Here is a 14,680-nt window from a genome sequence, read left to right as displayed (position 1 = left end):
AGCATCTGCTGGTCAGCCTGAGCGCTCACGCCTCTTTCATGGTTGCTTCCAGAACGAAACGGTTGCAGTGACTGAAAGTAAGGCGCGAATAAAAGTTGAGAGGATGTTTCGAGGCCTGGTTCCTCGGATGCAGAGGCCTTATTTCTTGTCAGGCTGATGTCGTTAAATTCCTTGGGCTGATGATGCTTTTATTAGGCACTCACAGATGATCTTGGATGCTATGGGTAGCTGTAGAATAGCCAGATCACAATGACCTTCGGCTTCATCGATGTAAAAAAGAAGAATAAGAGAACCTAAATAAACCCTAAAAGGAGGATTGATCGAGGCTGTACTTTGAAGTATCAGATGGCTGAGCCTCGAGCATCACATCACATAATTAGATTAGATTTACGCCCCCATACTGTTGTCGGGCTGTTGAACGAATGAAATATTCCTGGTCTGTTTTTCTACTCTTCCGAAGTAATCACCCACGACAGGAGATCACAGGAATATCACAAATGGGACCAATTCAATGAAAGCCTCGAAGCTGAGCCGTAAACGTTGACTGGACTGGATTGACGTGGCTTCCTTCTTCTCCATAACCCTTCATCATCGTTGTTCATTCCTTGATGCGTTCCTCTCATTCTCCCTCGTTGCCCTCCAACTCGACCACCACAACTACTAGATACCGCCAAAACAATCCTGCGCCACACGGATTATCCTCATCTATTCTTCTGATCTTGGATTTTATTCAATCCCTAGAACTTTACTATTACCTGCTAGTGCCTTCTCCTTCCTCTTCCGCCCATACTGCCAGTTACTGTCCTTGTTTCCTTGTTCGGGCTCCTGACCTGCCTCCATTCCCAATCTCCTGGCGTCATCTGCTATCTACCGCTCCCTCGGGCCTCCCTTCACATTCCCTTGAGCCCCTCCATCCCTCCATCCCTCGGGTTCGTACCCTATAACACACTCTCTAAGCCCTTCAGACTTGAAAAAGCCTCTGCATCTGAACACCCTATCGTATGACTGAAGTATCCTTGCTTTTCGTTTAGTTCCAGCTGCTGCGATTTTCTTACGTCGCCTCATCTCACCTCTCACCTCATGAGCGTATCCGACTGGATGCTCTGTCATACACGAAAACCTGGGCTGGGCGATTGTTCCATAATAAGTGAAAGGGGATTGTGATCTGATTTGCATAACAATTATTTATATATATATTGTATCCCTACCTACTTTGTACCATCGTTCTTTTTTCTTTTTTCGAGTTATTATTATCTGGTACCTTTGACTCAACCCTGCGTGTTTTACGGAGGACTTTGAACAAAAACAACTACGCGTCCCAGTTCGCTTCCAGGGTCTGACATTGCAGAACCCCGAAGCATCTTTTTTTCGCACTACCGCATTCAGAGACATTATGGGATCTTACAGTGCATCGTCGTGTCAAGATCGTCGTGACCGAACGGGGGGCAGCTCTAGTTCGACCGACAGCGAAGCCTCGGATCGGTCGAAAAGCACGGCCCCTACGATCTACAGCTATAGGCCCACATCTAAGCGATGTCCAGAAACGGATCGCTTCATGATGGACCCTAGAGACTCTACGTCAACGTACGCATCCACGATACCCTCAACCGACGAGTTACCAGAAGACCCGCAATATGAGGTTCTCGACCGAAGGCCGGAGATCTATGCCACTGACGCGATCCCTTCCAACCCAACCACCTTTGCAGAGCTATTCCCGTCATCCCGACGGCTGCTGATTCGGCATGATGATTCAACACTAGATGGTAATATGAATCTACGGGTCGACACTCTGGTGCCTCAAAGGGGTGGCTATCAACAAGATGTAATCCTCTTTCATCTCCGCATGTATGACTTGTTCTCGAGAAAGTTTTCATTTCGGCGCTACTGTCGGGAGTCTGGTCGTGAGATTTGTCGCTCAGAAAGGAGGCCCAGATCGTCCAGTATCGATAAGAGGCCCATTCTTCGGCGCTCCTGGAGCAGTGTGTTGGCAAGCTTGCGGCCTGGCTCGAGTGGGAATGGATCGATAGCTGGCGCCGAACATAAACGCCACGACTCGGGATTTCATTCGATCAAGCAGGAAGATGCGAATTTGGATGATGCAACAGCAGATGCCAAGGAGTGCCCCAGTCGTCCAGTCGCTCTCGCAGATACAACGGTGTTAGAGTTTTCTAATTATGCGCATGTAGAGGTCAAGAGGCGAGGCGCAGGGATACGCAAGCGGTACGAGTTTGAGTATTGGTCCACCAAATACCAATGGAAGAAAGAGTGCAGGAAAGAAGGAGATCTGCGGGAAGTGTCCTACCACCTCATCAACACGCGGACATCCAAGACGATCGCTCACATTGTACCCGAAATCCTCACGCCAGTGGAAGCTGTCGAGGAGAAGAGCAAGGGTGGCTGGGTGCCCCCGTCCTCAATGTGGATTAGCGATTCATCGGTGTACGAGAAAATGCATGACGTTGCCGAGTAAGCCCGAACCCCTCCTCTCAAGGACGAGAACAAGATCCGCCTCACATGGACACGGCACTGATCGTCTTGCAGTGTGATCGTAGCCACAGGATTGATTATTCTAGTTGATGACTGCATCCGGCGGCGATGGCACTCGAAGCATCATACGGACCCCAGTCAACCGGTTAAATCCTCTTTCACAAAAAACATTGAGTCGATGGGGCCTATGCGACTTATTGAAGAAGTGTTTCACCGGCGGGGATCCGCCTGATTCTAATGGATATAGAACGGCGCGTGAAGGAAGTTGGGTTAATTCGTTGCCACGGAGGTCTGACTCGTCCGTTAGCGAGCACTTCTATCGTGATGTTGACGCGCAGTGGCGCGAAGCCATCTACCAAAATTTTCACAATGTTGATGAATCTGGATAATGATGCCTGAATTTTTGACAGCCATTTCCAGGCTGGATCCCCTTGCATGTCCACGTATCTATTCGCTGGCGACGAGGATTCCAGTCCGACCTGCTTGTTAGTTGTTGTCTTCTCTCAAATGTGTAACGGGAACTCTGCGGCCTCTAGTTATTGCTGCGTTGACACTTGTCGGTCGACTCTGGGTCGGATGGCCTCCTTTCATTTCTTTTTTTGGAAGTATGATCAACTTGTATATGATTGCATGGTTATTTTTGGGATAGCGCTTCCATAGTCTGTTTGAATTGTGATAGGGAAATGATGGGTGCATAGATCTTTGATTATTTTGTGTTGAACCGAGTCAGTAGCAACGTACAGGAACCATGGTTCATGGTAGCCCGTCTGCCTCACTAGCAACCCCTGGTGGGCCAGTCCAGCGCTTAAGATCAAGACGAAGCGCGAATGATTTGCTTAGGACGAGTGGGATGAGGAGCCAGACGGAAAAAAAAGGGGAAAGAGGGGAGGAAAGAGGGAGGAAATCATGGGTCTGATGTTGCGAAAGCTCACCATCTTCTCCTTACTACCTTACCTATCTACCTTTACAATGTAAGGTACCTTAGACTGGTAAGGTACTTACTTCTACGGAAGGCTGGAATGATTGGACCAGGCTTCATCCCGCAACTCAAAGGAAGTCTTTTTTCTTCATTTCCTTTTCCCATTTGCCCGTTCCTTCCTCGCCTCTATGGTAAAATTGCTCGCGATGAAGGTAACAGCCGAAAGCTCTTCCAGCTATGGCCAGATACCAATTAAGCTTGTCCTGCGGGCGATGCGGGGCAGATCGAGGCTCGTCAATGTCCCTTTTGATTTCATCGAATCAAACGGCGACATGGGCTTTCAGTGAGCTCGTGTGGAAACTATTCAACTTTCCCCGGTGCTATGATAAATGTTGGCACATAGCGTCTGAGATGCAGGTGCTCGATAATTCTGTGGTCCGCGACGCTTTCCCGTCCACATCTCTTCGTCTCTTGAAATCGGTGTCATTTATTGATGTTCTGTAGATGACGGCGACGAACAACATGAGGACGCACGTATGTATGCCCAACACAGTGCCAGAGGGAAGCAACGAATCATGGCGGTCCCTTTTCAGCAGACGGTTTGGGTCAACTTTGAGCCTAATAGATGTCTGTCTTCGCTGGCAAAGCTGTGTTCCATGCAAAAGGTTTGCTTTAACCGCACGAGCTGGGTGTTTCATCTGGTGTTGCCTCTTTGGGTTGAGGTTCCTGCCGGGATATCTCCAGCACCCTTGTCTCCTTCTGCTTGCTGTCGCTTCTTACCTGTCTGCAACCCCATGTCCCCATGGCATCTGTTCATGCAGAGCGGCCTGGCTTTTGACCATTCGTTTTTCAAGGCTAACAGGGACGATGTGTTTTAAAAGTCCTCGGTCCAGATTCATAATTGAATCATTGATGAGCTGGCATTGTGGTTTCTGGGCCCGCTTTCGACCTTTACGGTGGCCTTACTGGCTGGTGTGAGCAAATCCTGACTTCAATTCGTCGCTTCTGCTCCTATGGGGCGCCTCTCCGCTTTTGGGCAACTAGACCACACCTCTCCACTATCTTGTCATTCCAGAAGGAGGGGCTTCCACCTTCTTGTGCTTGGAGAAGCGTCCATGAGGCGTCTAGATCCTTCGTACCCGATAGGAAGCAATGTTTGCTGGAATCAACAGAAGGAAAGGGAGAGAGCAAGTGTCAAGGCAAGTGAAGGAGACGAGATGTCTGTTGTTCAAGGCGGATCTGTGAACTGGCTTCCTTGTACCACAGCAGTTCCTTTTGCCTCTGCGCCATCCGATCCTTGCCATCAAATGGATCTGGTTCTCGGTGGAGCTCCGTCGCACCTTTTTCTTGGTAATTGGCGTTTCTTCAAGGTACATTCTCAGTCGGCGTGCGCCGGGCCGTTCCAGCATTGCAGCCTCAAAATGATCCGCATGTTCTCCATGCAACTGGCGGCCTTTTGACTGGAGGACCAGGGAGGGGGAAAGAATTTGCTGGCGCTGTAGCTTGTCCCCAGCGACATGCATAAGCCCGTCTGTTAGGTTTCATGGTTAGGCTCCGTGTTTGTCACGCCAAAACTGTCTTGCTTGTACAGGGAAATAAAAAAAAAACGATTTGGGGTCAAGCATGGCCCACAGTTTATATGACCCCCCGCTTCCCATGTCCATAAGGGCTATTTGAGTGGGAAAGAGAAAATTCAAAAGAGGTATTACTGTCTTGTCAAAAGCGATACAAAAGCTCCTGGCTCGATTGATTCTGCTGCTCGAGGGTCTTCTTTTTTTATTCATCTTTGCCTTCCAGAAACCGTCTGCATTCCAGTTGGCACTTGCTTGCGTCTTCTTGGGCAAAAGTTCTGCGGAGGGGTCGTTGGCTCTTGATATTCTCAAATCTTATCTACGCTTTAATCTTCTTCAATTTCAGCCCTCATTTTTGTGGGTGGCAAGGGACCACGATACCGCGAAGAATCATATTATATTTTGGACAAGAAAACCACTTCAACATGAGCTCGACCCAAGGAAATGCTGGTCGGAAGGCTGAATGGATAGAGAAACTTGAGAGTATGCCCCACTTGACCTACAATTTACAATTTCCTTGAAGGAAATCGTCAGTGTGCCGTACGGTTTATCGTTCGTGGGACTAATTCCAGGCTGTATCTTCCTGCAGAGCATTGCAAAACTGCAGGCCTTGGAACTCCGGTGTACACATTGTTCTCCGATCGTCGAGGTAACTGAAACCCTTCGCTCCTCTCCATTCTCTCTCACTTTTTCCTTTTTTTTTTTTTTTTTTCCCCTTTCACAGGTCCTGATTGCGTATATATTCTTCCCCTGCGTTGCATCTCCTTCGTCCATTCCTCTTCCTGGAAAGCTACCCTGTGGGTGAACTGAATGGTGCCCAGTGTGTATTGCGGCATCAGGATTGTGGAATAACTTTTCCCTTCACCGACTTTCAGACCTGACAGCTTGTTGTACCATGTGCTAACAGCTTTATGTCTCCAAAACAGGAGGTCGGACAGCTTGGAGCTCAAACGTGAGGGTACAAGGTAGAGCATATTCCGCGCGGTACTGGTACGATGGCAACTTCACAATTAACGCCAAACATGACGCTGCAGAGGTAGCTCTCACGCTCCTGACCTACCAACAGCAACCTCAAGCTGGCTCCGAAACTCTGCCCGGAAAGGTGTGGCCGTAGCAGGCGAGCAAATACGGGAATATGGTCAGGATAGGGTGGGGTTCAATGGGTTCGACACGGCTGAGAATTACTTTCATTTCTCTGTCTGGCTTGCTTGGGCCGGACCGAATGATCGCCTTCTCCCCTCCTCTTTTTGCCTTTTTCCTTTGTCGCCCCTATGACCGCGTACGACGACTTGATGCCCGACTCTTCGGGTTCCGCAGACGTTATGTACAACATTCTCGGCTGTCGACATTCTCCTTTGTGCAATACCCTGCAACAAGCACTGGAACACATCGATGACTACGATGCTGAAGTGGGTGGACAATCGGAAAACGAACATTTCTTGGTTGCCGCTCGCCGCAACTTCTTTCTACAGGACTACAGAACACCAGCCTCTGCCATATTTACTCGGCTCTTTTCGTTTTACACTCTCTATTGCAAGCGGCCCGGTTATGCTTTTCTGTTCGACTTATCGACCTTCTGTACATTTCTCTTTACTTCCTTTCAGTTTCGCAAGGCACTCGCACTACTGTGACCTTGCTACGAGATGATGACGACAGAACTGTGACGAACAATCCGGATATTCGAATTTTGTTTTCATTGCGTGCATTTTGGATTCTTACTGTCAAAATCTTTGACCTTTCTGGTGATTCCAGCTCCTGTGTATCTTTCTTGTGACAGTCATACCTAGACAGGTCTTGCCATTTGCTCCTTGTGTACGCGGGTCTTTGGATGCCACCGGCACCAGATGGGCCAGTGATTACAATTCTTGCTCGTGCGAATCGACCATCTAGGAGAAAATGGTCTCATTTTCGTTGCCACGTGCCAGTGCTGAGCCATCAGAGTAGACAGTAGGACTACCTTTTTCTGATTTTTCCCACCCACCTACTGTTCCTGGGTTGCTCCACCTTCTTGAACTTTCAACGACGGTTGGGAACTTGGGGGCTCTTCTTAGAAGGGCTATTTTATGCACTAATAGTGCGGGTTCGTTGTCCAGCTGGAAATCACGGTGTTAAATAAAGTACGGTTACAGTGTTCCGTATCCTTGGTTGCACCATGTCACATCTTGAGCTTAACCTTAAATTTTCCGGCTGAGCGTTCGGCGTTCACGTGCTTACCGCCGGATGAATCAATTCCGCTTGTGGGCCAACTGGTCATGGCCAGCCTCGGCTACGGGGAACACTATGGGATTAATTTTCCTCTTCGACTTCGCGTGGCGTTCGCTTGATTGCAGTGTCACAGATGATATTTTCGCCGAAAACTGTCAAGGAAAAAAAAAAAATATGGAGAAATAACACCTACTTGAACTCATCCCCATCAATAAGCAAATCTTCTCCCGCTTGCTCTGGCTCTACGGTTCAACCACCCGTAATAGCATCGGAGCATGATGCACCCTGCACAAACAAACAGGAGTAATCCAGCATTAGTCCAGTGGCCCGTCGGGTATCCCCTCTTCGCTTCGTTGGCTTTGTAAATCCACACGCCAACAATTTGACCAGGGGCGCCGAAGGACACGTTCAGGGCTATTGCTAGTCCGGTGCCGGCTGTGGAGCGGAGGTTGGAGGAGAGCCAGCCCAGGAGCGGGGGAATGCAGGCAAAGGCACCGCTGGTGGCGACGATGAGGCAGCCGTAGCGGTGCTGATTCACCGATGTTAGTGGATTCCTTGTAGGGTCTGCGGAGGGAAGGTGGGGGAGGTACTAAGTAAGCGTTTGGTGGGAGGACGGCGGATGCTAAGAAGCCCATTGCACCAATGAAGGAGAAGAGGGCGGAATGCAGGCCACGGCTGATGGTAGACTGTTAGTGCGCGTTTGTGGGGCATGGTGCTGAGGCGAGGACTTATACCTGTTGAAATGATCTGCGGACCAGGCTGCGGTGGTTGTCACAACATATGCTACCGCCCATGGGGGCACTGTCATCAGCTGTGCGCGTAGGTTGGTATACCCTAGACCGCTGGTGATTGCGGGCGTAAAGAGAGAAAGACTGGAAAACGGGGCGGATATGCCGAAGTAGATCTGTTGAGAGGCATTAGTTGTGGGAACAGTAGTGGGCTGGGACAGGCAACAGACGGCATAGTGTGCGTAGAGACGCCAATCTGTTAGTACGGCTTTGGCATCCTCCCAAGTCATGGCTTTGGCTTCTCCCTTGGAGCCTTCCGTTCGCAGCCGTTGAGCGGCGAGGTCTCTCTCTTCTTGTGTGAGCCAACGAGCTGATTCGGGGTAATCGGGAAGAAAGAACCAGACTAGAACGGCTGAAGCGCACGAGGGTGCTCCCTCGATGATGAATAGCCATCGCCATGCTGATAGTCCATGGACCTGGTTCATGTGGCCCACGCCGTATGCGACTGCACCGCCAAAGGCGCCGGCTAGGGTAGCGGATGCGAGGATCAAGGCCACGCGCATGGAGCGCTCGGAGTGTCTATACCAGAAAGTCAGGTAGTAGACCAGGCCAGGGAAGAGTCCCGCTTCCATTACTGACGGTGTCAGTCATTCCGTGAACTTAATACTGGGTCTTGGGAGGGGGTATACCTCCTAGCAGGAAACGCAGGCCGGTGACCTGAGCGAAGTTATGGGCTCCTCCCAAGCCCATTGTGCACGCGCCCCATGACAGCATCAGAAACGCAATCCATCTCTAGATTTTGTAAGCTTCTGATTTCGAACGCTAGATTCTTATGGCATACACTCGGCCTAAGCTTCTTTAAAAAGTAGTTTGAAGGGACTTCGAACAGCGCATAAGCAATGAGGAACACCATAAGCGCAATCCTACCACATGTCAGTTCTACGCTTTAGCGTCAGCTATTCGCACAAAACCTACGTGTATTGATACGAGGTCATCTTAGTCTCAGTTAGGAGGTCATTGTGCGTATCATGGTTGAGAATTTTTGCATTTCCTTTGCCGAGCAAGGTGAGGACTGACCGAGCAAGAGTCAGATTCATGCTTACCAATGTTAGATCTATCTAGATAGCAGAGAAGATAGATCGCTGCACATAGAGGAACGATGCGCAAGTCTTGTTTCCAAACCAGTGCTTTCTCCTGAGGACTGCGGTATGATGCATCAAAATGCTGCTCATCGATGTCCTATGTTATCAATTAGCAATGACAGCTACAACTCAAATCCTTATTCCGCTCCGCATACATCAGACACGATCTCAACATCGCGAGCATCTTCCACGCTCGGGTGGGTTTTCGGCTCGCGCATTTTCGCGGGGGTAGACAACGAAAAAGCCACGGGTGAAAGTGAACAAGATTTTGAGAAGCACTTCTTTTCTTGAGCATATTTATAGGCTCGGGTCTGGCAGCACCGGTTGGAGTCCCCCGCACAAGTATGCGGGCTCCGCTGACTGGGGTAACCCCGTTCTAAAGAAAAGGCGATTCCACGATGTCGGTGAACCTCCGACGGTCATGACCAAAGATGGTTAACCACCATTTAGGCACTTAGCACAGTGATTGGTTGCTGTCATAACAGAAAAAGGCATTTGATCGGCGGGTCCGTATCGGCATTGCCGTTGACACAACGAACATTATTGGAGTCACGAAAGGAAGATGTAAGTCGTATCCAACCTAGCACTTGCAACGGAACTTGGAAGCGATGTGATGCTTCGGTTGGGACGCGACTGGTTCGGCTGGTTCTCTCGCGAATCTGGATTTGGCCGTCCCTACAGCGCAGGGGATCACGTAGGAGACGGCAGATTATCACTTTGGGAGTGGCTCGATTCGCTTGAAGTGTGTAGTCACTTGGGCCACCTCAGGCATCCTTTTCCAAGATTATGAGAAATACACAGCCTACATCACTAAGGGCCACTGTCAGTCGCTTTGGTCTATCAATTTTCTCACTTTCCGCTTTATGAGGATATGTGAATCTTGTCACTTGCACAGGCTCACCATTTGGCGCCGGAGGGCTTGACATCTACATAGTGCGGTAGACAATCTTGGACAAGCTTTCGAGTCGGGCATCATGAAGACAATTCGAATTTTCTCCCCGCAATTCTTCTTTGGACTCTGGCTGAGAAAACCTAATCTACTCCCCGTGTTTGTATGTTTTTGAATATAGAGGTATGTGAAGAAGAGGACAACGGTCAAGCTGATTGGTCATGGGGAAAGCTTCGAAGTTTGCCCAGTTGGGTTAGCGCCAATCTTTATCTATCGATAATGATTGAATCGTGATTTTGTTGCATTTCTCTGCTGTTGTGCGTCAATTATCTACCCTTTCTCTCTCAATGAAATGTCCTGCATATTATTCAAGCATTCATTCCTATAATAGCATCTTAAGAGGTATAAACAGTCGTTCTGTGTCAAAATTAAACTCCAATCCAGCCCTGCGCACCCCTCAGATTGCAAACATGGTGACAGAAGCTACCCCTCCGCGCAGAAAGATGCCATCTGCATTGACTTTCGACCTACATAAAAAGTGCTCAGTAAGCTCTCACCACCCGTTAAATTTTCTGGTATACTCGATTTTTTGATCTAATCAGGGACCAAACGTAGACAACCAAAGCGCGCGCTAGCACCCTCCATCTCCCTCATGGTTCCGTTCCGCTTCCCATCTTTATGCCGGTTGCGACACAGGCGTCCCTCAAGGGACTCACGTATGACCAGCTGAAGCAGACAGGCTGCATGCTGTGCTTGAATAATACATACCATCTGGGCCTGAAACCGGGGCAGGAGGTTCTAGACCAAGTGGGCGGGGCGCATAAGCTCCAAGGATGGGATCGAAATATCCTGACAGATAGCGGCGGGTGAGCTATCTCTGGCTTTTTTTCGACCTGACACTGACGCCTGCAATATGTAGTTTTCAGATGGTTTCTCTACTGAAGCTCGCAAAGGTCACCGAGGAAGGTGTCCGATTCCTCAGTCCCCACGATGGAACCCCGATGTGTGTGTCCTTGCCCGTTCGGATGCGCAACAAATCCCACTGACCAGGGGTTTTTCTAGGCTACTCACACCAGAACATTCAATCTCGTTGCAGAACTCGATCGGCTCGGATATCATCATGCAGCTGGACGACGTCATTGCAACTACCTCTCCCGACCATGCCAGAATTCACGAGGCTATGGAACGATCCGTTCGGTGGTTAGACCGCTGTATCGATGCGCACAAGTATCCCGAGAGACAGAACCTTTTCTGCATCATTCAAGGCGGTCTAGACCTAGAGCTACGGAAGCAGTGCTGCGCTGAGATGGTTGCGCGAGATACACCGGGTATTGCTATCGGAGGTCTATCAGGTGGTGAAGCAAAGGAGGAGTTTTGTAAAGTGTACGTGTTGGCGTGAATGCGGTATGAAGTTCGTTCAGCTGACAGTTATAGGGTGGATACGTGCACTGGGCTCCTTCCAGAGCACAAGCCCAGATACGTGATGGGAGTGGTGAGTATTAGCTTTCCCCCTCCGGAGGGCAGTCTCTTTTTTATTGACGCTGCTCAGGGTTATCCGGAAGATCTCGTTGTAGCAGTTGCCCTCGGTGCGGACATGTTCGATTGCGTATGGCCAACGAGAACGGCGGTAAGGACAAATTCCGCAAATCGGTTGAACACAAGTTGTGACTGACGATTGGTAGCGATTCGGAAATGCTGTGGTTCCTTCCGGCTCCCTGAACCTACGCCATAAGTCGTTTGCCGAGGACTTCCGACCTGTACAGGAAGGGTGCAACTGTTCTTGTTGCCGGCCCAAAGAACAAGGCGGCTTGGGGATTACGCGAGCGTATATCCACCACCTGGCTGCCAAAGAGACAGTTGGAGCTCATCTGTGAGACTTCCATTCAGAACCCGAGGGATGCTAGTGCTAATTTTCAACAGTCTCACCATTCATAATGTTCACTACTTGCTTTCCCTAATGGGATCCGCTCGCCAGGCCATTTTGGAAGATCGATATCCAGCATTTCTGCGTGAGTTTTTCGACAATTTGTATGGGGATAAAGCGAAATTCCCTGAGTGGGCAGTCACTGCGCTGCGTGGCGTTGGAGTTGATCTGCTGGCAGACTAGCATGCTTGCTGATAGAGTATCTTTATCTACATCACATAACCTTAAGACGGGTGTCGAGCAACATTCGACACCCTGGTACAACTGCCAGAGTTCATCTATAGTAATATTGCCAAATTTGGAACCTAATGTAACTGTAGCCTGATAACCTGCTTATCACCACGTGATTTCGCGCGTCGCGTTTACGCGTTACTCAAAAAGTCCTCCGCAAAGCAATGTGGACAATGAAGCAACTCAAATCACCATGACAGTTCAATCCAAAGGGCAAGCAAGCATCATGTCGCCGGCAGTCGTGACGCCGCAAGATACCCCCAGCCAGTCCGTCACACCGACTCCTCCTCACAACCCCGCTCACGAGGAACATCAGTACCTCAACCTCATCCGCACCATCCTCGCTGAAGGCGAGCATCGTCCCGACCGCACAGGCACTGGCACTCGCTCAATCTTCGCACCACCACAGCTGCGCTTCTCGCTCTCCAAGCCTGGCGCTACACCCTCCTCGGACCCGATCCCCGTCCTCCCCCTCCTCACCACCAAACGCGTTTTCCTTCGCGCCGTCATCGCAGAGCTCCTCTGGTTCATCTCCGGTTGTACCTCTTCCATCCCCCTCTCGGAAGCAGGCATCAAAATCTGGGACGGTAACGGGAGCCGCGAGTTCCTGGACAAAGTCGGGCTCGGACACCGCGAGGTCGGCGATCTAGGCCCCGTCTATGGGTTCCAGTGGCGGCATTTTGGGGCGCAGTACGTCGACGCCAAGACGGATTATACGGGTCAAGGCGTCGACCAGCTCGCAGAGGTCGTGCGCAAGCTGAAAGAAACGCCCTTTGATCGGCGCATTATCATGAGTGCGTGGAACCCGGCGGATCTGAAGAAGATGGCTCTCCCGCCTTGCCATATGTTTGCGCAGTTCTATGTCTCATATCCGAATGGCCTGGACCAGAAGGGGAGTCTGTCGTGTCAGCTGTATCAGCGTTCGTGCGATATGGGGCTCGGGGTACCGTTCAACATTGCGTCGTATGCCCTGCTGACACACATACTGGCCCATGCGACGGATCTCAACCCGGGCACCCTGATTCATACCATGGGTGATGCGCATGTGTATCTGGACCATGTCGACGCGTTGAATGAGCAGCTCAAGCGGGAGCCTACTGAGTTCCCGGAACTGCGCATCAAGCGTGATGATCGCGGTAGTGGAGTTGTGGATGGTTGGAAGGAAGAGGAGTTTGAGGTCATTGGGTACCAGCCTCACAAGGCTATCAAGATGAACATGAGCGTTTGACCTCATACAGGGTTTTATACGGTGTTTGATACCAGCGTTTCTTATATAGCTTAGAATCTTGATTTGAATAAATAGACCCGCCTGTGCATGACATCTAAGGACGACTCCAATACGCCCGAGCTCAGGGAGATACGTAAAAGGTATATGTAGAAGGTATCCAAAACGCTATTGGTGTATCATATGCTAAATATGCAGTTCCAGATGGCAGGGGATCCAGAAGGAAAAAGGAACGCAGCGGATCAATCCCTCACGACTTACCCAGAACAACTCCCGCCCCTCTCAACAAGACAATAGTGTGACCCTGCTTCACCTTCCCACCCCCAATCGTCTCCGAAAACTCCAAAAACTCTCCCGAATCGACATGGAAGATCCGCAACCGCTCCTCCTCCCCAGCCCGATTGTTCACGTTCTCAATCCGCAACCTCCGCGCTGCATCATCCAGCACCCGACCAACCTTCCACCTCGAATCAAACCAAAAATCCCCCGAGGGCGGCTCCGCCTTTTGGGCCTCCGCATCCGCCGTCCCAACCACGTGCAGATACAGCCGCTTGTCAGCTGGGACCCCCGCATCGCCCTTGGCTGCCTTCTTCAGCGCATTCAGCTCCGAGATCCGCGCAGCCGCGCTATTGGCCTTGGGCTTCGGCGCCAGCGCCTGTCCCTTGTCTTTCCCCCATGTACGCACCCGCGCGAACATCGACCGGATCGTCTCCGCATTGCTTGCGCCCTGGTTGCCTGCTCGAGCCCCCAGCGGTGCGATCTTCGCGCACTCGTGCTCTTCCCGGAGCCGGTGCCGCAGACAATACTGTCTATTACAGTTTGGGCAGCGCACGCCGGGGTCTTTCAGCGTGTTGATGAGCGTCTTGCAGTCGAGATGTGCGCATTGGTCTGAGTTGTAGATTGTGGGTTTCTGAGTGGGAAGGCTCGCTGTGCTGGTGTTCTGGTTGCCATTGCGGCGGCGGGCCCATTCGCCGGCTTTGGGGCAGCGGTGGGCGGTTTCGGTGCGGTGGTCAAGGCAGAAAGTGCCGCGGCAGGATTCACAGCGGAAAGGGAGGAAGTCGAGTTGGTGGCAGTATTCGAATTGGCAGTGTCTGCCGATGGACTCGAGGTCCTTATCGGCCATTTGCGTGAAGGATTCTTGGGCATTCGGGCTGGGTGTCCGGCCTTTGGAGACGCTTATGGGTGACATGGTGGGAAATCGCCTTTCAGAACAGAACTAAACGAAGGAAATAGTCAAAGAGAGCGTCTGATTATATCTGAGTAAAGAGAGAAAGGATGAATAATGCGCAACAAGAGATGGCGCTAGAAGCCACTGGCAACATGTGGAGAGAAGTGCCTGACTCAGCACTATCAGGACGA

General features: G+C 50.6%; 6 protein-coding genes across 6 annotated transcripts; 3 read left to right on the top strand and 3 right to left on the bottom strand.

Annotated features, from left to right (window-relative positions):
* Positions 1-1,393: 1,393 nt before the first annotated feature.
* Aud_002130 (uncharacterized protein) lies at positions 1,394-2,719 on the top strand (the record flags this gene model as incomplete). Its single annotated transcript, XM_043296131.1, has 2 exons — positions 1,394-2,466; positions 2,542-2,719. 2 exons carry the CDS (start codon positions 1,394-1,396, stop codon positions 2,717-2,719), a joined length of 1,251 nt encoding a protein of 416 aa, XP_043152066.1.
* A 5,085-nt stretch (positions 2,720-7,804) lies between these two features.
* On the bottom strand, positions 7,805-8,542 carry Aud_002129 (uncharacterized protein; the record flags this gene model as incomplete). The annotated part of the gene is made up of 1 exon (XM_043296130.1): positions 7,805-8,542. One exon carries the CDS (start codon positions 8,540-8,542, stop codon positions 7,805-7,807), a length of 738 nt encoding a protein of 245 aa, XP_043152065.1.
* A 28-nt stretch (positions 8,543-8,570) lies between these two features.
* Aud_002128 (uncharacterized protein) lies at positions 8,571-9,270 on the bottom strand (the record flags this gene model as incomplete). Its single annotated transcript, XM_043296129.1, has 5 exons — positions 8,571-8,702; positions 8,752-8,833; positions 8,886-9,028; positions 9,093-9,149; positions 9,208-9,270. The coding sequence occupies 5 exons, from the start codon at positions 9,268-9,270 to the stop codon at positions 8,571-8,573; spliced, it is 477 nt and encodes a 158-aa protein (XP_043152064.1).
* A 1,141-nt stretch (positions 9,271-10,411) lies between these two features.
* Positions 10,412-12,048, top strand: Aud_002127 (tRNA-ribosyltransferase family protein; the record flags this gene model as incomplete). The annotated part of the gene is made up of 8 exons (XM_043296128.1): positions 10,412-10,486; positions 10,557-10,807; positions 10,861-10,944; positions 11,004-11,324; positions 11,376-11,433; positions 11,491-11,568; positions 11,624-11,811; positions 11,862-12,048. 8 exons carry the CDS (start codon positions 10,412-10,414, stop codon positions 12,046-12,048), a joined length of 1,242 nt encoding a protein of 413 aa, XP_043152063.1.
* A 241-nt stretch (positions 12,049-12,289) lies between these two features.
* Positions 12,290-13,324, top strand: Aud_002126 (thymidylate synthase; the record flags this gene model as incomplete). The annotated part of the gene is made up of 1 exon (XM_043296127.1): positions 12,290-13,324. One exon carries the CDS (start codon positions 12,290-12,292, stop codon positions 13,322-13,324), a length of 1,035 nt encoding a protein of 344 aa, XP_043152062.1.
* A 247-nt stretch (positions 13,325-13,571) lies between these two features.
* Positions 13,572-14,510, bottom strand: Aud_002125 (AN1-type zinc finger protein; the record flags this gene model as incomplete). The annotated part of the gene is made up of 1 exon (XM_043296126.1): positions 13,572-14,510. One exon carries the CDS (start codon positions 14,508-14,510, stop codon positions 13,572-13,574), a length of 939 nt encoding a protein of 312 aa, XP_043152061.1.
* Positions 14,511-14,680: the final 170 nt, after the last annotated feature.

Source organism: Aspergillus udagawae, assembly GCF_001078395.1.
Source record: "Aspergillus udagawae IFM 46973 DNA, scaffold_11, whole genome shotgun sequence".
Lineage (NCBI taxonomy): Eukaryota > Fungi > Ascomycota > Eurotiomycetes > Eurotiales > Aspergillaceae > Aspergillus > Aspergillus udagawae.
This window is presented reverse-complemented; position numbering and strand designations above follow the sequence as displayed.